Source organism: Gallus gallus, chromosome 8 (assembly GCF_016699485.2).
Source record: "Gallus gallus isolate bGalGal1 chromosome 8, bGalGal1.mat.broiler.GRCg7b, whole genome shotgun sequence".
NCBI lineage: Eukaryota > Metazoa > Chordata > Aves > Galliformes > Phasianidae > Gallus > Gallus gallus.
The window spans coordinates 29,405,290-29,427,591 of NC_052539.1; the positions used below are offsets into that span (position 1 = coordinate 29,405,290).

General features: G+C 40.8%; 1 protein-coding gene across 6 annotated transcripts in view; it reads right to left on the reverse strand.

Annotated features, from left to right (window-relative positions):
* Positions 1–22,302, reverse strand: part of SLC44A5 (solute carrier family 44 member 5) — an 86,903-nt gene that overhangs the window by 20,258 nt on the left and 44,343 nt on the right. For 2 of the 6 annotated variants that reach the window (XM_426673.8, XM_040705215.1), the window contains 5 exons: positions 21,643–21,716; positions 18,312–18,382; positions 16,856–16,944; positions 16,150–16,234; positions 8,878–13,912 (listed from right to left, as the gene is read on the reverse strand). In XM_426673.8, the coding sequence (XP_426673.2) occupies positions 13,800–13,912; positions 16,150–16,234; positions 16,856–16,944; positions 18,312–18,382; positions 21,643–21,716 (432 nt within the window). In that variant the 3' untranslated portion in view covers positions 8,878–13,799. Of the gene's footprint in view, positions 1–8,877; positions 13,913–14,179; positions 14,624–16,149; positions 16,235–16,254; positions 16,556–16,855; positions 16,945–18,311; positions 18,383–21,642; positions 21,717–22,302 lie in introns of those variants that run through there. The other 4 variants (XR_001467890.4, XM_004936912.5, XM_004936913.5 and 1 more) reach the window with 3 other exon arrangements.

The following is a 22,302-nucleotide window of genomic DNA, read 5'->3' on the forward strand; positions in this document are numbered from 1 at the left end:
CAAGCTGAGGTTAGCTTCTGTATTATTGTGTTAGGACAAGCAAGTACAACTACACTGCAAAATATGACTTAAAATGCACTATATTATCTCTTACAGAAAGAGGGAAGAATATGGACAAAGTGTTTTTGCTGTATGACTCTCACAAAATAGATGGTCTGTTTTAGAAGCCAGTAGTAGTAGTTCAGTTTGCAGGGTACAGAAATGTCTACTCTAGAATATTTGAGATCCTTCAGAAATATCTCAAAGTGCAGTTAAATACTGGAATATAGGTGTTTTGAAACTCCACCTACTCAGGGGAGGTATGGGTTTATGTACATATACAGATGCATCAGGTAATTACTTGGGCATTTTCTAGTCTACTTTTCATTCCAAGGTACTACTGACACAGATACTTGACTAAACTCCTCTTAAATATCTTAGATGTCTCCAACAGTAGATATTTTTACAGAATCCTCAGCAAATCTGATGCTCCCCTCCCTTCCTCCTTCCCCTCCCCACAGAAAACAACAAATAACAACAACCAAACCCTATACCAAAACAAAACATTTCTTCTCTCTGCCAAACAAAACTGATTCACTAAAGTTTTGTTTTTTTTCCCCACACCATGTATTTGTGAGGTGTCTGATTCTTACTGTGCTTTTTTTCTTTGTCCATCATCTCAAAGCACAAAGCTCAGTTGTAGCAAAGCCCTAAGCTGGAAGAGTAGAGCGTGTAAGCTGCTCATGGCTGCATGTGCTGGGGTGATGACTGCTTTTCTTCCAATAACACCACGTTCCATGTTTCATTTTTGACTAACTGCTCTCTTGCTTCTATAGATGACTGCAGCCTAGGTAAGCAGCTTATATTTAAACAGCCTGAATTTCACCTTGCTTTTTTCTCACTACTTCTTGAAGTTATCAGTCATTCCAAATCCCAGTTCTGAACTCCCCAGTGTTGTCTGTTCTGTTGTCAGAAAATTCAGTGAGCCTCTCTTTATGTTGTCATCCAGGTAGTGAACTAAAATACTGACTAGAACCTGATTCTTCTGTAATCCCCCTTTTTTTTTTTTTTAAATAGGAGAAGGAATCATCTGAACTGCTTGCAAGTACTTTCCAACTTTTCTATCCTAGGTTATTTCCATATCTTGCTTTTGTCAGAAAGTGACATATGCAGCATCTTGACCACCCCCACAGCTGTTACCCTTGCTAAAAGGAAGCTGGGCTGCTTTGTCTTGTTTGTATTCTTGTTGTTGTCAATCTCATTAATATTTAAAATTCTCAAATAAAATAATTAGACCAGAATTAAATTGCATTGTTGAATTTCCTGACTTGCTTCTGCTCATTTCTTGAGCTACAGACACTGAGTGTCACTCAAAAGTAAGAACTAATAATTTGTAAAGGTCTCTGTCTAGCTCAATGGACCCTCCCATTGTCCTGTACACAGGACAGTGTAGCAGATCCAGAATACCCATAAACCATTTAGATAGAAAGATTCCAGGTCTTGCTTTTGTTGGTAAAATACAACTAACAATTACTCCAAACGTACCGAGCTGTTCACTGTCTTTCATATGCTCTTGAGTAGAATATCAGAGAGCAAGCTACTGTTGTGAGCATCCACTGCACCCCTGTGTACTTTTGATAGGCTTTACTACGTGGCAAGGGAATGCAATTCTAACATCAGTTTCAGAGCGTGACCTTCACAGAAACAGCCTGGTCGAGGTTGGAAGTGACCTCTGAGTCCATCTTCTTCACCCCCTCGCTCACGTGCCCAGGACCACATCCAGATGTCTTCTCGAGATTTAAAGGAGGGAGACTCTAGAAGGTCCAGAATATTCTGTTTGCAGCCTCAACAACACTGAGTGCCAGGATTGCCTCTCTTGGCCAGCTAGTGACACTTGACCTAATGCAACCAAGAGTAGAGTTAGCCTTCTGAGCAGCAAGGGCACGCTGGCTCATGTTCAGCCTGGTGTCCACCATAACCCCCAGGTCCATTTCTGCTAAACTGCTTTCCAGCTGATTTGCACACAGCACACCCTGGAGACTGAAGTTTTTCCTTCCCAGGTGCAAGCCTTTGCACTTCTCCAACTTGTGCTGCACAAAATTCTTGACAGCCAACCTCTTCAGCCTGTCAAGATCCCTCTGGATGGCAGCACCATTCCTCTTGTACATCAGCCATTTCCCCATTTCTGCGTTGTCTGCAAACTTACTGAGGAGGCATTCTACCCCCACTGTCCAAATTCTTAATGAAGATGTCACCCGTTATTGACGCTTCACTCATTACTACCTACAAACTAGATGCTGCACCACTGACCACTGTCCTCCATGTCTGACCGTTCAGTCAGTTTCTGATCCACCTCAGTATCTGCTCATCCAGGCCATACTTCCAACAGTGTCTTTAGGAGGATCTTACAGCGGACAGCACCAAAGGCCTTACTGAAGTTTAGAACTGCAATATCCATTGTTCCCATTCATCCATCAGGCAAACTTGTGTTGCATTACATAGCTACCCTTACTTTAAGCAGAATAGTTTTTCCCTTCACGTTAAAGAGAATGTCTTCCCAGTTACAAATTAGGTTATAACTAATGCTTTCCCCACTAGGAAATGCTGAGCCCAGAACATGCTCTGGATGAGCAAAGGTACCTGGTAGTAACATTCATGCAGCCTCTCTATCCACAGTCTGAAAAATACAGGAATACTTGTGCTTTCTTCAGCCTCTTACAATTGAAAAAGCAGGCATGCTTAGGATTATGTCACTTAAACAGCATAATTTCAAACTCTGGAGGTGTACATTTCTTATAAGTCCACCCATTACTTTAAGATTGTCTACAGATTTTTTTCTAATGTGTATTGCAGTTATTACTACCAGACAAATGTATGATAGCTATTTCTCATCTCATTTGGGGAAAAGCATTCTTTATAGACTGATATGCTGTACAAACTAAAATCAAAGACTTAATGAATCACTCTTAGTTCTTCCACATATGCTACAATGACCCCTCTCAAATGTTTCATTTTAAATAAATGGCTCATCACAAATATTCTCAAAGAGAAAAGTAGTTCTTAGTTCTCATCTGCATTCACTCGTGTTCTGGCATCCATCATCATCTCCCCCTGGTCCCTCATCAACACTTACTCTTTCTCACTCTCCATAGGAACGGTGATTTTGTTTTCCACTCTTCATCCTGATTTAGGCACATTTTAAACTCTCAGTTTTTTTTTTTTAGGCAGTTTTTGAACTCTCGGAATCAGATGGCTTTAAGTATGATCAATTATGAAAGCAACGCCAGGAAGCAGCAAACTAACAAGAACCCCGAAGAATGTCTTAGCAGAGGAGCTTGTTGAATGCATAAGATCTTCCTGGGATACACCAAATTTGTCTGTTACAGCTGTGTATCTGTTCCCACAGCATGCTCTCCTTCACTTTTACCTTTTCCAATAAGCCTTTAAGAAGAAGCAAGGAAGTTTTCCTGACCTGTTTAAAGCTGAGACAGTTGATTTTCCTCATAGTGTCTGGTATGATGCAATGTTTTAGCTTTAGGAAAAAAAAAAAAAACACTGTTGATAACACACCAGTGTTATAATTGTTGCTTAACAGTGATGAATAGAGCCAATGATGTTTCAGCCTCTTGTACTGCCTTGCCAGCCAGGGGACTGGGTGGATACCAAGAGCTAGGACTTCAGTGGCTTGAGGCACATTCTATGCTATGTGACATGTAATGCTATAGTGCAATGGAAAGGACAGTAATAATAGCTGTGTGGCAAAGCCCTATACTGCAGCAAGTGAGGGTAAGCACAAGTGCAGCAGCTGCAGACACAGAAACAAAGGAAAAAAGCTACTTACTCTTAGAAGGCCTCAGGTAGGCAGGGATCTGTAACAAGATACTCTTGCCTTCACTGCCAACCCTTAAGTGAGGTCTGGGCAGGGGTGGATCCTGGCTCCACCCCTTCCAGTCACTCAGGTACACTGCACACACCTGAGCTTCCATGGGCTGGCCCTGCCTTCTCACCAGGTGCTCCATCACTGCTTCAAGCTGTGACTTAGCATTGCCAGTATATGACATCATGCATAAACTACAAAACTGTGGGGATATGACCAGAGGGGGTAGCCACTGCTAAGGTACTGGCTGGTCATGTTATCACTGTTATTGTTTATCATTTCTTAGTAAATTTTATCTCAACTTATCAGTGGCCAAAATAGTACAATAAGGAGGGTTTTTTAATACCTTGACATCAAAAGGAGGACAAGAGAGAACATTGGTTCGTTACTTGGTGAAAATGTTCCTCTTACAAATGGACACAGACAAAACAGGGACATTTAAGGACTTCTTTGCATCTGTCTTCAACACCACTGATAAATGTCACTTAAATAGGATGTAAACTAATTTGCCAAATATAGGGAAAACCAACAGCAAATTTTTAACTACTGTCAGAAATAAGAATGAGAAATGCTAGCATTCGTATGGCATGAGCACGCTCAGAATGTGATGCAGAAAGCAGCTGTAAGCAAATGCATAGCAGTACTTTGACAGATGTATGCTTTTCCATTTAAATGTTTCTGAGTAAGAACTTACAGATGAGAGCAAATTAGCTCTAACTTCATGTGATCACACGCAAAAGAAACCTCTTATTTAAATAAACTCTGTTTGGAAATACAGGTTATGTGATGCTAAAGCAGCACCAGACAAGGCCTCAGAGACACAGGAAATACACATCCTTAGTGGACCACACAGACTCCGAACTCATGTGTTAAATGCCGTGTGTTTCCAAACACAAGTCCACAGAGTTGCAAGCCATCCCCTTCTGGAGAATTTCTGTCTCTCTCTACTCTTACTGGTGAGTCTCTCCTACTCCAGCACATGTTCACACACACTGAAACTGCAGCAGAGACAGTATGAAAAAACAGGGACAAAAGCAGATGCACAGTTCCATTTTAAAACTAGGATTAAATTATATCATCTTGTGAGAGAACTGCCTGCAGACTGGGTTTTGCAAAGACCACCTAAGGAACTCAGGAACAGATCCCACCCCACAGTTTACTTTAAAGGTCTGTGAAAGCAGAGATGTACAATACTATATGGGAACTGCTGAGTCCCGGCCTGAACCACTGATTGAGTACCTGTGGAAAGGACCAGTCAGCCCTGGGAGCACAGGTGAAGGCAATTCAGCTGTGGCACAGGAAGGGGTGGATCCTGGTTGCACCTCTCCTAGACCCCATTTAAGGGCTGACTACAACCGTAGAAGGATCTCTTTCTGGAGATCTGTCTTTTGTGGAGATTTTCCTGTCTGAGCTGAGATCTTTGAAGGTGGGTGAGCATTCTTTTCCAGTTTGTTGCCATTTCACCACGTTAATCTTTCCCACTGTAATAAATACAAAAACTGGGCAAAAAATTCAGATGGAGTCATGAGGAGCAGGCCCAGCTTTTTGCACGTCAAGAATATGCACAACTCCAGCACAAAACTGCTGGTTCTGTTTCCACTGAACAACACATTCCATGAGGTTTCTGATATTACTTTATTTCATGGGGCTAATTTCTCTTATGTTTTAGGGGAAAGTTCATTCATCTATCCTGAAATGTGACTTTAAGCTTTAAAAAAAGTGGATGTATGATATGTGTAATCAAATCTGTAGAAACTTTACCTTTCGGTATACATTTTGATATTCAATAAGTCTTCTGCAGGAAGCTGCATAGCCTTCTTGGCAGAGAACTGCAATAATAAGACCTGCTCCATGTGATACACACCAATGTGCAGTTATCGGTTTCTTGTTATTAGTTCAGAACTCATTCATTGCCACTTCTGGATGCCACCAACCAGTAATATTAAACTCACAAGCATCTCCTTTTCTAAGCTCCTGTGACTCAGAACCTGCACAGTTGAGAATTACTTCACAAGCAATTTAACTGTTTCGGACCATTGTTAGCATTCTCACAAATCAGAAGATTTGTGAGCTTAAACACAACAGAATGAGCTATGAAGCTCGTGAGGTTTAAAAGAAAGAAGTGAAGCAAAAACAATCTACAATATATCTTATTTTTTGATTATCATTTGAGGCACATTAAGTGCACAACTTTCTCCTGAGACTACTTGGATTATTTTCCAGATAGCAAACCTGGGCTCTTTAAGACTGCAAAATTAAAATAGATCACCCACAGAGCATAGCCAAAGCAAGAGAAATGAAAATTTGGGACTTGATGAAATGAAAGTTGATTCAACACAGGAAATTGAGTTGGTCAGATGTGTTGAAAATGATGGCAACCAGAAACTACGTTATGAAGCACTGTATAAAACAGTCCCTTCCTTTCCAGGCCATCTGCAGCTGTATGGATTTGCAGCAGCATGCCAGGTCTTACAAGAAAACACTCTAAGAGCAATGTTCATCTGCAAAGTCAAATTGCAAAGACATCACAGATGGTACACATCAAACACTGGCCAAGACAAAGGGCAGAAGCATTTCAATCCCATGTTTATGGCCAGAGTCTGTTTTGCTACAGCAAGTCAATTTTGGCATCGTTTCCTTCTTCAGCAGAGATTTCAGTCAGTTTGAGCCACTCCTCCTGGCTGCATCACCACCCCGCTCAATGCAATTGCAGTACAGTTAGGATGCACCATGCACACAGCAAGGAGGGCAGCCAGGAGCCTTCTCCTCCCATTTCCCCGTGCAGCAGCCATGGCAAGAGTGCCCCAAGCATAGTTCTGCACTTCCCCCAGCAGAACATTACTGCCTGAAACCAAGAAGACACGCTGTGTCCCATCCAGTGGCAACCTGGGTTACTGGTTGGCACCCCAAGCCTACATAGTTTGAGGCTCCCCTTGAGAGGCAGCAGCTGGAAAGAATAACCATAAACTTTGCAAAAGAAATAGGATCCCTGGAAAAGAGCGGTGATTTGAATCCTGGTACACTCCAGAAAACCAAGCTGCATTTTGAACTCATCTGGCTGCAGACCACAGAAACTTTAACCTACATCCATTGATAGATTTAAAGGCAATACAAATGAAAAGAAAGCCTGTGAGATATAAAACACGTCAGTCTGAAAACACATTTTAAAGGAGGCAAAAGACAATTATGTTAGTAAGCCTGACATTTTCTGAAGGACTATATATATATTGTTCCAACACGATGCATGTTAAAAGGAGGCACTGATGTAGTTAAAGCAAATTTAATTAAAGTAACTATGTATATATGAGGCACATAGTAAAAGTCCTCCCTTCTCCAACATCCCCTTACAATAATGTGTATATCACAAGTGCATCTTTTGGCATCTAAGTACACTGATATGTTCTGCAGGGCTATACATCATCACCTGGACTCAGATAATGGTAGTGTGGCTTTAACACACTAATTTGCATCTGATAAAATATTAACAAAAAACAAGCACATTTTCCTGAAGACTTACTGTAAAGCAACAGTGTCCTTTCCTCTTCTGAGCAGCGAGGAGGTCATCCTTTTCTGCAGGGCTAACTTCTCTGCCCACGTTGGCTCAGCTGCTAAACCGGAGTCTGGAAAAGCCAGTGTCCTTTTGAGGATGACTTTTAGAGCTCATCTTCTAGTATATAGCTGGAATGGAGCTTGACCACATCCAAACCCAGGGGCAGATTCAGTCTCTTCTCCGTAAGCATTTGCCCTGTGACCACTTTCATTTTACTCTTTCCCTCTGAGAATCGCAGAGCAAAGCAGGGTGGAACTGTTGAAGGCTGTGCCATATCAGCACCACTGCTCACCTACCACGGTCTCTGGCCAGCAAGAGGACTGTGCAACACAAACCCACTGATAGCCTCATCAGAACTGACAGCAGTTACGTCTCTAAGCAATCAAAGCAATCATATCACTTAGCACAAGCCCCAGTGCACTGAACACGTAGCTTTAAATGACATAAGCTGCAACTCTGAAATGAAAGCCTCCTATATACCCCATGACTCTGCACACATCCATTTGCTGTTCAGTCTCCATGTTCAAGGCAGACAGCTGAGCTCGCCCAGTTGCAGAGAAAGACAGCTATCTCCTGCCAGCACAGCCCTGCTCTGCTCGACATGACAGCAATGCCCAGCTGCCTGCACCTGTGAGCATCATATCTTTTTGTGTTAACTCAAAAATTCTATTGTGTGGTTTCATTGCACCGATAGGTCAAGGCCAGAACGTCCTCAAATGCACGGCACCGCACAGCTGCCATACGGTGGCTGTTAACACCCAGCTCTGCCTTTGTTCTGCCCCCACAGCACAGCCCCGGTGCTTCTGAGCCGCCTCTGCTGAAATTCATCCTCATCTCTGAAACACTTCTGCACTTCTTCAAAGAAATTATTATTATTTTAATTTAATTTCTCCTGCCAACCTGGAAAAATCGCACTGCGGGCAGCAATGCTGTTCCTTTTCCTCCACTTACAGCAACGGGCTGACACAGATGCCGGGATGTGTCCGTGCAGCAGCAGCTACAGCCCGTCCAGCAGCAACTGCGCGAGCCGAGGGCTGACCCTCGGACAGGAGAAAAGGACGACTTTTGGCGAGTCTGTTAAAACCAAATTACAGGGTGTGACCTCGGCTGACTTAAACTCATCTGGTAAAATGAGATTTCCGAACAGGTCCCACTAAAAAGCCGTGTTTTATCTCTATGCAGTTCCACAAATACAAATCCTTAACATCACCAGCAATTCCCGGGCTTTTACCACAGCGACATTCCCGGGCGTTAAGGAGCAGCAGCGCGCGGCCGCCCCGCGCCACACGACTCCACTTCAGGGTCTCGCAGAGGCCGCCGCCGCACGGCCCTTCCCGCCACCCCCACACCGCCATGGCGCGGCAGAGCCCGGCCCGCACGGAGTGCCCCGCGCCGCGCTCCCCGCTGCCGCCGCCGCCCACCCGGAGCAGGGCCGTGCTCAGCACTAGGCACGAACACACACACTCTCCGCTTAGTATCTAAATCTTTATTAGAACAATCCCCAAGAGCTGCAAAACAGTGAGCAACAACAAAATTAAATATTAAACGCTTTAGTTACCAAAGGTATTTAAACAATACGTTCCTATTTCTGCATAGCAGAAGCGAACAGGTTTTAGAGCTCAAACTGCCGTATGCTCATGTTAATTTGGTTTTGGCACGATAATAAAACACCTTTAACAACCACATTAATTATTGAAACAGACAGTAATTTCCATTTCTTAATCCTCGGAGAGCCTTTCTGTGGTTTTACACCTCGTTACGTGGGACAAAAGCCTGTGGACTTTCTGTAACATAACGTAACAGACAACTGCAATATCAGCACTATTAGTATTAATTAAACATGAAGAAACAGTTATATCTCCCATCTGATTACAGAGCGGTACAAATTACTTATTACCTCAAAAATCATCACCTGTATCAAAAGATAAAAAATTTAGAATCATTTATAAAACACTTCCCGAATAGCAAACTATCAGTCTTAAAATGGAGAATGAGCTTTATGCTCGCGAGCAACACACACACACACACACACACACACACCGCAGTGGTACCATATGCATTTCACAGCTGTTTTTACTCTAAGCAGCGGTGGCCCAATTCTCCCCACAGCCACGACGCACACGGACAGCCACCGAAGGCAGAATTGGCCACACCTGGAAGTCTACTGTCCCATAAATCAAAGGTATAAAGAAGTCTGCCACTAAAAACTGAATGCTCTTACATCACTTTTATTTGATTATATGCAACAGCACAACTGCCACGTCTTTTCTTCTGGGCCAGACAGCTTACTTTCATGGTCTGACAACAGCAATAGAAAATTGTGCATGTTGCATTATGCAATTTAAACACATCTGACTTTTTTTTTCTACAATTAAACTGTGTACCAGTTAATTTCAAATAAAGAGAGTACTGTTTCTCCTAGCTAGTCATTTAGCATAGTCTCCTATGCTGCGTCATTTATGCGATGCGAATAAACATCAAGATACAAGCCAGGTAAAACAACAGCCAGGTAAGGCACTTTGTCAGAGGACACAGGCGTCCAGGCCGAGCAACAAGGATTGGTCCAAGGGACGTTCCACATTACAGAGGACAGCCTTCTCCTACAGTCACTTCTATGACAACAGATTTTAGAACACTTACTGACCTCCCCCAGGACAAGAGTGATGTTACAACTGCCAGATCATGCTACCAGCCTACTGCAGAATGTGCAACAGTGAAATATTTCATACAGTTAAATACTGATGTTTGAAGGTCTACTCAGCATCCTTATAGCACCCAATCCACAATGACCAACCGCTAAATACTACTTGGAAGAAAACCTCAGTAAGGAAAATACTCTCATTTCACGTTTTCGGGGGGGAAGGGAGAGGGGGGAGCTGGAGGGAGGAGGTTCCTTTTTTGTTTGTTTTCTTTACAAAATTTGAAGGCTTGACATTAAAACTTTGGTATAAGACATGCAAATAAAAGCCATCCATTAATATATCACAGGGAGACACAATGAATTAAACCAGAACTAAAGCAAGTGTATTGCATGGATATGATACTGGCTATTTTCTAGTATCTCTTAGTTTCTACATTCTGCTTGTTCAAGAACTCCCGAAGAAGTTTTATGCACATAAAAGGGCCTTTCTTCAGAGCCGTCCCATCTCTCCAGCTCTTCCATCAGCCAGAGAAACACGCAGCCTGGGGCTGGGCAGGACGGCAGAAGTCCCACCACCACCTGCTGAGTCCCTTGCGCACAGCAGCACCATGACAAGCTTCTGGGCTTCCAGGTCCCACCTGCCCGTTCCTGACTGACTGCAAACAGAGCCACCCTCCGCCTGGCACTGCGCAGGGCTGCCCCGTGCCTCATGGAGAAAGTGGAAATTTTATCACCGACTCCTGTTGGCTTAGGATCAAAGGAAACGTAACCTTTTGCTGTGTTACACTTCACCACACGTTCCAATCTTTGCTTTAGAGTGGAACTTCAAATTTTATACCAAATCAAGCATCAAGGTAGATGTCCAAATCCGCAGGTGCTGCCACAAGAACCTGCGGTGTGAATCTTCGGACACTGCTCACAGGACTAATCAGGGGCCATTATAAGAAGTCTTAGAACTTTTAAGTGAATTTTTTCCAACATTATTTTGCAATAATTTCTACTTGTTTCATTAATAGCAGTTTATTTTTTTAAGCCAATTTTACTATTAAATCATTATTACTTATTTATTCAGTTTATTGATTACAAAATTCATATGGTATTGCTTTTATTTTCACAGTTCTCTTAGTTATATAATAAAGAAAATGGCTTTTAAGTTTTCTTCTCAGAAATGATGATCGCTTACATTCTAAATAATTTATTTTCACAAAATAGTGAGCGGAGCGATTTATACACATTTATATATATTTACTGTATATAAATAATAATGCAGTTTAAAACTTTCACTTTTAGAAATTCCTTTAGTAAATGCATAGGTTTGTTACAAAAGTCCTCTAATCAAATAACTGTATACTACTCTGTTACACTTCATTCCTAATAATCTCTATGGTTACATTCATATGATAAAAAAAAGCACACTGTATTCAGAAATGAGCTTTTTCAGTCGAGGTCCCAGAAAGACACCGGGGCCCAGTAGTGAAATATAGATTACCCAATGCAGTTCCTTTAGCTGCAAACCAATTACATGGTAGTTAAAAGATGAAAATAAGTAGAGCATGGGCCGTAATCACGGACAAGTGAGATTTCCAATAACAGTGACACATGCCCATGATATTATTGGCTTAATTCTCAGATGACATCAGAGTAATGGGGGTTTCAATATTCATTTCCACACATATGATGAGAAAGGAAAGATGATGGAGACAAAAACCATAATTCAGTTTTCAGAAACTATGTTTCTCAGCCCTTTCTGTAAGTCAAGTTAGTAATATCTCAAGTGAGGTTCTCAAAAACCGAAGGTGCCCACAGTCACTAGTTCAGTTGGAAACTGTACGCCTTTATTTTACATTATTTAAGTCCAAAAGTGAACCACTAATTTATGCTTCAGGGGCAAGAGCTACGGTGCCTGCTGGGTCAGAGAACTCATACCAGCATCCAGCCACTTGTACCTCCATTCACAGGACTTTATGGTCCTACCACGCCCATGACTTCAAGCAGGTGGGTGATAACACTCGTGCATTAACTTAACCCCAGACCTATTGCACAAAGGATAGTCTTTCTGCCTTTGTTGTGATTCCAGTAATCACAAGCTGAAGCCATAAGTCAGAGAGCAAAAATCACTTTGGAATATGAATTGTCAGTAAATTTTCCCCAGAAATAAGAATTCAGATCATTTGGAAAGGAATTTGACTTCCTCTTTATGATAGCAAGAGACTCTTCAGACTAGAAAAGTCTTTCCAGTGGCTGAATTCCTGCCATGGATTTAGAAGAGGTATGTCACACGCCAGCTGTTTAAAGTGGGTAATGGAATACCTCATTTAGTACTGTGGAATCCATGAAAAGTAGGGGCATGCCAAAATGTAGCTGGGTCCTAAAACATTAAAACCTTTTTAGTTCAGCTCATGGCAGTAACAAATTTGAAATGTACTCTGTAGACAGTCTAAGATATTTTTTATAAGCAGAGCTGTAACTAGCCCCCACGGCAGTTCTACTAAAGGGAGGTTCACACACCTGAACAGAATGTTAGTATGCTTTTTCTCAATATATTTTTTTCTAACAATGGATAACCTTAATAATCAAAGAGGACACCAAATCTTTTGGAGCTTCTTTCAGTAGCTAATTAATGCTGCATGATGAGGAGACTCAAGTTCAATATCTTATCTTTGTATCTTACTGTATAAGCCACTGAGAGACCAGAGACCTGTAGAAAGTGTACTCCTTGGCTCTCAGAACCCATACCTACTCAGCTGCAGTACCTACTCAGAAGCCTTTATGAACTAGGCAGACACAATGGAGATCTTTGTGTACATATACAGCCAAGGCTTTCTTCCAAGGAAAACAAAATACCACATTTGGTTTTCCTTTCACCGCAGCTCAACTTCCTCATAATGTAGAATACAGAGACTCATTAAAGATGGGACATTAACACAAGCATCTGTCTTTTACACATCAGCTAGAAAATGATATCTTTGCCTCCTTGGACCAGATAAAACTTCATTTGTGTGAAACACAAATCACTTTTTTTAAGCACCATAAGATCCTGTCTCAATTATATCATCCTTTAAGCACAACGGAAAGAAAACTTCACTTTAAGCAGTGCCAACAGAAGACTGAGTAGTCTTCTCAGATTACCTTCTTCGGGACTACAGGGTACCATCATTTCTTAGAACACACAGTTGTCAACGTGATTAAAATGTTATTACATTTTCAGTGTAGGGAACAATTAATGCATGTATAATCACAGTTTAAATAGCTGACGACCAGCAAGTACAAAAAATACAATCATAGCACCATATTTACAAATTAAGTAGCATCTCTGGTTAACTAGAGACTCCCAAACTATCTCTTTTTATGGCTAATTAGGTTACATGAAGTGCTTTCAAAAAATTGCCTGAATATCTTTTACAAATATACAGTTATAAAAAGAAATGTTATCAAAACTGCTGTCATTTAAGGCAGCAACTTGTGTTAAAAAAGTTATTAAAACATTATTATAGACTTACAAAAGCTTCAAATTTACATTTTTTCTTTCCATAGGCACTCTATAGACTAAAATGTGGCCTTGTTTCACAGCTGTTAGCTTAAGCTTTTAAACAAATAAAACATTATCAATGTTGCTGATTTTTTAAAGATGTAAGCAAGAGGAAAAAAATCACCCATTAACCAGAAGCATCATTTACAGTATTTACTTGTGCCTAATTTATACACATTTTGCTTAAAAGTGACACTGTTTTGATGCTGAGGTTTATTGCATGTTATCCTATTGCCTTCTTAGGGCTTAGCTCCTTCTTCCCTAGAATTCGGTGAAGGCTAGCTGACATAAAGTAGGGTTTTGCTGTAGATCCATCATTTCTTTCCAGGTCTTCACCTGAATTTACGCAGCAAAGCAGCAAACAGCAGAACATCAAACACACACATGAGAGAAAGAGAGAGAGAGTTGAAGAAGGGAGAGAGCAAAAGAACCAACATTTTAAAAACTCTCAGGGAAATGCAGCTGAATTGTTAAACTGACGAAGGACACCATAAAACAACTTTTTTTTTCACAAGCCATACACTGTTTTACATAAAGCAGAGGCACACATCTAATTATTTAAAAATGACAGCAATATATCCTTTTTATTCTCTGTTTCTTTGGTTTGGTGCTGTAAGTGAGGTTTTCAGGAGCTCACAATGCCTCCACGCTGGTGGCCAGTTTTTTTCTAAAGCAGACTGACATTTTGACCCAGAAGTAGCTTTTGGTTTAAGCGCTTTTTTCAACTGGACCTTTTTTCACTGCTTGAGATGAAGTTCTCCAAAAACCTAATGCAGTCAGTGCACAATATCCTACAGTATTTCCTACTGTACAACAATCAAATAGAAGCACGGGAAGTGAAACAGAACATGGATTTAAAGTAATGAGATGGGTGTATTCCTTTTTTTCCTGCAGAAGGTTGTGCACACATCACTGGTCTGGGTTCAGCCCAGAGTAAATGCCTTGCACAGACAGGTGAACAATTTCACATTGAAGGGCAATCTGGAAAGAGTATGCAGGGGAGCGGGGTTACTGCAACTGCAGCCTTGCAAAGGCAGGCAACTGTTTCTGAAAAGCCAAAAAGAAAGCACTAGTTGTATGGAATGGCCAAAGATGTTAGGAGAAAGCAAATCTTTATGTATCTCCATGACAGCATATACCGTGCACATAGATTAACTATAGGTGCATGGAGTAAATTTAGATGAAAGTCTGTTAGTTTTGAGTGTGCCAATCAACTTCCTAAACTTTATCAGTTTGATTAATTTGCGTTTTATTCTAAGTAACTTGAGTAACCATTTATGTGTTTATTTGTTTTCATTTTAACTTATTTATTGGATGATTATTAGTATTGTTAGATGGATATTTGCTTGTGCCTTTAACACTGACAAAACATCTTTGGACATACTAAATGTGTGTCCATAAGCTCTTTTAAAAACACACTATTGTTTTACACTAGCCTGGTAGTATCTCACACATAAAACAGAGATTTTTCAAATGCACAGGGGTAATCAGCAATACTGGAACTTCACGAGAAAAGAAGGAAATTCCTAATATATTTTGTCAATTGTATAAAATAATCTGGAACACATGCTGATAAGAACCAATGGTATGGCCTTAGAATGACCGGTTCACACGGAGTGCTGCTCATTTTATTTCAGCCTTCACTGAGAACAAGTGAAGGCAGAAACTGGAGCAAGTGGAAAGTCAGTAGTACAAGGGGCACCAGGGAGTAGCAGTACAAGAGCTTAGCAATGATGAAGTTCAGAGTATCAACTGACTAATCACATATTTTGGACATAGACTTAGTTTTCCTGAGAATTTTGCAAAGTTGCTGGTTATAAAAGTAGGTAGCTCCAAGAGTAATGCATCCTATTTATTTCCTTGGAAACTATGGCAGATACTAAAAGCACTGTAATACAGAAAATTCTCAGCTACAAAACACTAGTTTTCAACACAGTCACCACCATGAGCTGTGCATTTTTGCCAGTGATGAACCAAGAGCCTGCATGCCATACTTGTAAACATCTGCACCAGAGGAGATGACCCAGTACCAGATTGCAGACAAACTTCCAAACTTCTCACTTGCTGTCCAATTAATCCACTCAGTGAGGAAGGTGCAAAGAAACAGCATGATTACTTGTTTCCTTCAATGGGGGCACTGCTGATTTTCCACAGAAATAAGTGAAACATAGCTACTCTACAGAATGCCATCCTTTCCATTATATGGCAGTAATTAAAAGAATTAAAAGTAACTAAAAGAATCAGCACTACCATCTTTATCTTGCTGTAGTGACCCACTGTTTATGTGATCAAGACTATAAGACTATATAACCACAGTAATAGTTAAAGAACATCTGAAAAAGAAAAGCCAGATATCCATGTGAACTGCAACTCCCTTCTGTTACTTTAAGACTGAGACACACTTCTGCACTCATGCATGCATCCAAGAGTGAGTCTGAAAAGTAAAGTCATACTTTTCCTCACTCAATCTCTAAGTATCTCAATCCCTACAGAATTCTGTAAGGAACAGACAAGGTGGTTTTGTACTCCTCCTGCGACTTGCAGGTACTAATGAAAGAAAACTCAGTACTTACAAAAGCAGAGGAAAAGTGTATCAACACACATTGCATAGACACTGAAGAACCCGTGTGCCACTAGGTAGGAGCCAATAATGACAGTCTACAAAAGACAAACCACAATAAAACCCCAAATGTTAGTTTGACACCAATGTGGCAATGTTAACACAAGTCAGATGCCTAGTCTGCTAAGCAAATTTTGGAAGATTTAATTGAATCTCCTTAGTTCTATCAGATGCTACTGATGCTGTGAAAAGGAATTCGACAGTCAAGACACTGCATGCAGTAGCCACCAGTTTTTCAGCTGTCAAACTGAAGGCATTTCAACCTCCATGGAGAATATCTGTCAAGCACGTTCTGAACTCCTCTGAGACAGTAATCTAAAGAATCACTCATCCTGGAGTTGTTCCAGAGTCTACGTGGGCTACAGAAGCAAGAAGAGATACATTACAGACTTATTCCATTAGAAGCCACAATGTCATTGGTGCTTCACTATCAGCCTTTGCTGTTTGGGAAGTCTGAGCAAAGAAAATCTATAACCTTTTTTTTCAGAAGGTGCAGAGTTACTGCAGTATGACTTCTGTCAGAGTGAACCAGAGGAGAAGAATATAACAGATCACTCCTCACTGAAGATCATGATAGGAGCTGTTACCAGAACACACCCTGACTGATCTGAACACCTGAAACGGCCTCCTGTGTTCAGGGGATTAGATGGTTGCCTTACCAACAATGGTACCCAGTAGTAATTTAGTGCTGGTGCTTCCTGGGCAAAGACTGGTATTCTCTGTGTGAAGAAGAAGAACGCAAGAACACCTGCAAGAAGCACAAAAGATTAGCAATTCCTGGTGTAACTGATTTCTTAACACCTAAAGAAGGGATGTGACAAAAACAACATACAGTAGACCTAAGGTTGGTTTATACAAGAATTTATGAATAATACATTTCTCCATTCTAATTATCTCCTGGATCTGTATTCTGAACAGAAGAGAGACGTAAATGAATCAATTACCATAATAATATTCATAGGTCTAGGAAGAGTTTAAACAGTTGTTTTATTCCATCACTTTACTGGATTTAATTTCAAAATGAATAAATAATGATGAAAAAGACAATAATGTGGGATAATAAAGATGAGTGTGTGGATTTTTTTTTCTAAAATTAAAGCAGTCAGCAAAATCCTGCTTTAGATTTTATTGCTTGAAGAAATTCTTAACTATTTCATATTAAAAAAAAGAAATGTAAAGTAGTAGCTAGTAAAGTACACAATAATAGATTTAGAACAGAACAGTTCATTTAAAATGAAGTAGGCAAAATAATTTATTTTTGAAGAGAAAGAAGGCATGAACGGTTTTCAGTATTTCATGGCTTACATTTCAAAAAACGTTTCAAATCAGTTTTGTGCCCCAGCTTGCAAGGCCTTCCACAGAAAAATGACAGAAAAAATTTACATCTGGTCTTGGTAATAATTTTCAACTTCTACTAAAAATACTGTTCACTAGTAATCTTTTAGAGTATACAGAATACAAAATATGCCCATTAGTAAAACAATGTTTTGAAACTGCTGGTGCAACTTATATAAGCTGTGTGGAAATACTATCAACCTAAATTTCTGAAAGAGCTTCACTTTTAAAAAATCAATTCAAGCCATGAAATAACAAAAAATATTTTTTTATATTTACTGACAGCAAATAAAAGAACATATGGATATTAAAAACATCTTATTTATTTTACTTTTAGTTGGAGATTCTTTTGAATGAGACTGAATATAGCACAACTTCATGCCCACCTCCTGCAGACCTGCACCACCTCCTCTCATATGTGTGCAGTCTGCTCCCAGGTGAATGTAATGAGCACGTCTGCTCAGTTCTCATGGAGAGAACAGATTATGGCTGATTTATTGGATACAAATTTGATTTTATCCAGCTATAATGCTTTGGCTGCAGAAATCCTTCTGCTAGCAACACCTGCCAGCCTAATAAAAGCAATCACAGAAAAGATGCTGTCACAACCACAGAGGGAATAAAAAGGGGGAAAAATTTAAGAAAAAAAGAAAAAAAGAAAAAAAAGTTCAATAGTCAGAGCAAGGAGAACCCCTTAACTGTTAACTAAACATATATGCATATGGGAGGTATACTTGTAGGTAACAGAAAATAGGAATTTGTAAAAATCAATCATCTTACCTACACCACCAGCTACGAGAATTTTCCCCAGGAATAAAAGAAAGTCTGTAACTTTGTCCAGAACTGCAACTCTGTTCAGCAAAGGACAAATGATATATAGTTATCACAAAACTTAAATTTGTATTCTTTTTCATTACATCTATGGATAACTGACAAAATGTGAACAAGAAGCTGTTTTCTGCTGGTTTCATGGACTGACAATGTAACAGTGTAGAAAAGCAATACTGAGATGAACTTCACTATAGTCTAATCCAGTGAGGCAAAAAAAAAAAAAAAAAAAAAACCAACAACAACATAAAAACAACCCAAGCATCTTGCTGAATTAAGCCTTAACGAATTAGGCCTGATGAATTAGGCCTGCAGACTGCTTATTGCTCTTGTTGGTTTAAAAAAAAAAAAATAATAATTATCTCAAAATATCCTTATTTCAAACTTTCTAGTACGGTCACAGATAAGCTAGCCCAAAAGAGGCAAAATAAACACCATAACAAAAAGCGATGTTTATGTAGATTGTTGGTAGGTCCTCTTTTTGGTTGGTCCCATCTGGCCACGTTTTATGACTCTATAACATGCCAAATCCACATAACTATTTTAAGATATCAAGGTATAACACTGAAGGTAGGAGGTCTCAAAGCAGAGGAATGGTCACAGATGAATGAATGAATGAATGAATGAAGGCAGACAGAAAAACTGACAGTAAATCCGCAGACTTCACTGACGGTAACAGCTGGGACCTTCTGCTTGAAATCCTGCCAGCCTGTCTTATCAGAAATTGCAGGTAAATAATGGCATGGAAAATGAGCTTTGCATCACCAGCCTCATGCCAGCACTGACAGCTGTGCATATGGTAGTATATAGTACTGACTGCCATGATGGATAAGCATTAACAAATATTAAAGAGAATAAATCATTATTAGCCTGTGGAAGATCAAGAAGCAAAACGCACAAAATAAACAAAACTGTTTAAAACAATAAAATTATATGCCTGTATTTTAGCTATTGCTCTTATTAAGAACAGAAGTACAAAGGACAGTGAGGTGGTAGTTCTGAGAGGAAACAAAGGCACCTTCTTTTTCCTACTGCACAGGCAGTACCTGATACGGACACAGTACCACTGTTCTAATATTAATGCAGGGTAACAGGGTGGATGTATTCTATTTTCCCATGTCCAGTCCTTTCCTCCTCTTTTTTAAGCACTGTTTCCATTTTGCTCTCTTTCAGCATCCCCTTCAATTCCTCTCTTCCTCCCAGTCCTTCACTAAATAATATAAACCACTTAAGTAGTTTTACTGTGTTTGGACTGTCTGCTGTGAAATCAACAGATCCTGCTACAAAGTTCTCCTATTCTTTTTTGATCTCACAGTATTTCACGAAGAACCAGCAACTAGGAAGAAAAGTACTGGAGAGAAAAGGGAGTTTGGCACCAGTCTTGGTAGTGAGAAAGAAGGCCTGGGGAGTTCCCAGCACTGGGGAATATCTTGTTATGTTGAAGACAATGGTTTTGAACACGAAGTACTTGCTCTTCTTTCTTGCTGCTTTCCAACACTCATATGTTTACTGGAGGAATCTGAAGCCTTAGGTCTTTCAATTTTCAGAGAAAGCAGGTGGGAAAATGCTCACGAAACAGAAAAATAGCAGGCTATTGGCTGATGTGTTTGCCAAGCCACTCTATCATATTTGGGAAACTGTGGCTGTCAGTCGCAGTCCCTGCTGACTCGAATAGAAACAACACTCTCATTTTTCAACAAAGGGAGAGAGGAAGATTTAGTAAACTACAGGCCAGTCAATCTCTCCTCTGTGCCTGGGAAGATCATGCAACAGATCCACCTGGAAGCTATGTTAAGGTGCATGTGAGACAGGGAGGTGAGCTGAGACAGCCAGCATGGCTTCACCAAGGCAACCTAGAGGCTGTCTATGATGAAGTAATGGCATTGGTGGATGAAGGAATGGCCACTGATGTAACTTATCTGGACTTGCACAAGGTGTTTGACATGGTCCCACACCACATCCTTATCTTTAAATTGGAGATATACGGGTTTGAAGGATATACTATTTGAGAGATAAAGAATTGGTTGGATCATTGCATCTAGAGAGCTGTGGTTCTATGTTCAGCTGGAGGCTGGTCACGAGTGGTGTCCTGCAGGGGTCCATCTTGGGATCAGTACTCTTTAACATCTTTATCAATGACATAGGCAGTGGGACTGAGGGCACCCTCAGTAAGATTACGAATGACACCAAGCTGAGTGGTGCAGCTGATATGACAGAAGGAAGGGATGCCATCCAGAGGGACCTGGACAACACATTAAAACAAATGAGGTTCAACAAGGCCAAGTGCAAGGTGTTGCACGTGGGTGGGGCAAACCCAGCTGGACATGAACCAGCAGTGTGTGCTTGCAGCCTGAATGACCAACTATATCCTGGGTTGCATCAAAAGAGGAGCGGCCAGCAGATGAGGGAGGTCATTGTCCCCTTCTACATGACCCTCGTGAGGTCCCATATAGAGTCCTGTGTCCAGGCCTGAGTCCTCCAGAACAAAAAAAAAATGTGGAGCTGTTTGAGGGGGTCCAAAGCAGGGACACGAGAGTGCTCAGAGGGCTGGAGCACCTCTCCCCTGGAGACAGGATGAGGGAGCTGGGCATGTTCAGCCTGAAGAAAAGAAGGCTCTGAGGAGATCTCATTGTGGCCTTCCAGTACTTATCATAAGTCTCTTTTAAGGAGGGAGACTGACTTTTTGCACGGTCTGATAGCAATAGGACAAAGGGAAATGGCTTTTATCTGAAAGAGCAGAGATTTAAATTAGATATTAGGGGGAAATTTTTCACTCACAAAGCAGTGAGATGCTGGAATAGGTTGCCCAGAAAAGCTGTGGATGCCCCAGCCCTGGAGGAGTTCAAGGCCAGATTGGATGGGGAACCCAATCAAGGGGGAGGCAATGAGCCCGCAACAGGATGGTATGCACTGGATGGGCTACAGGGTCCCTCCCAATCCTAGCCATTCTATGATTCCATGACTATGAACATCCCATTGCTTTTTATCCACAGATCTTCTCACACAGGGCTTCCATTGGTTACTTACAGGCAATATTACAATCTAGTACGTGCTTAGGATTTTAAAAGAGCAACCTAAACAAAACAGTTAAATTAGATCAACTTTGCATAGGTTACTATGCCAGACAGCTTGCTTTTACAAACTGGCTATTAGAAGCGATGGCCATCTCTACAGACAGAGCCATTAACAGTTGGAGCAGAGGTGGGAGAGGAAGGAAGTGTGTCTTCAGAGTGAAATAGCAGCAAATCCTGGCATTTCCAAGCACTGGGAGATGGCCCCTTACCTCACCACATTTCTCATGAGCAGAAAGAATGCTTCCTTTGCCGAGGTGCAGAAGTTTTTACCATATATGGCAATCTGCAAAATAACAGTACTGTTAAGTATTTTAAATGATTAGGATACCTCCTTGCACTTAAGAATCACACTGCATGTAATGCATAGCTCCCTCTAGTGTATGTCCTGGGAACGCTCCCATGAACATAAAGCACTTCTCCCAATCACCTGTTAGCCCTCAACACTTCCCATCACACTGTGACATAGTATCATTCATCTTTCTCTTTCAAATCACCTGATTTTGAGCATGCTACCCCTTACACATCTGTCACCTGAAAGGTCACAACTTAATCCAAACAGAGCAAAAAATGCTACTTGCTGAGGGATTCCTCTCTTTTTGCTAGCTACCCATGTGAGATTTATAGCCAGTGGAAAAGGAACAGGTGCTTGAAGAGAAGTGAGTTGAACCGTTTAGGTAATGACTTGGATCTGACTCTGTCTCAAGAAGAAATCAGCAGTATCAGTATCAAAGTCAGTGGATTTACATCAGCATGAAGTATGACCACTGAAGTTACAGAGGAACAAAACCATTTCATCTTTCTGGAATAGCGTCTACAAAGCTGGTAGTATCTAGAAAGCTCTTCTGGAGTGCAGTCAGTTTGCCAGCTGT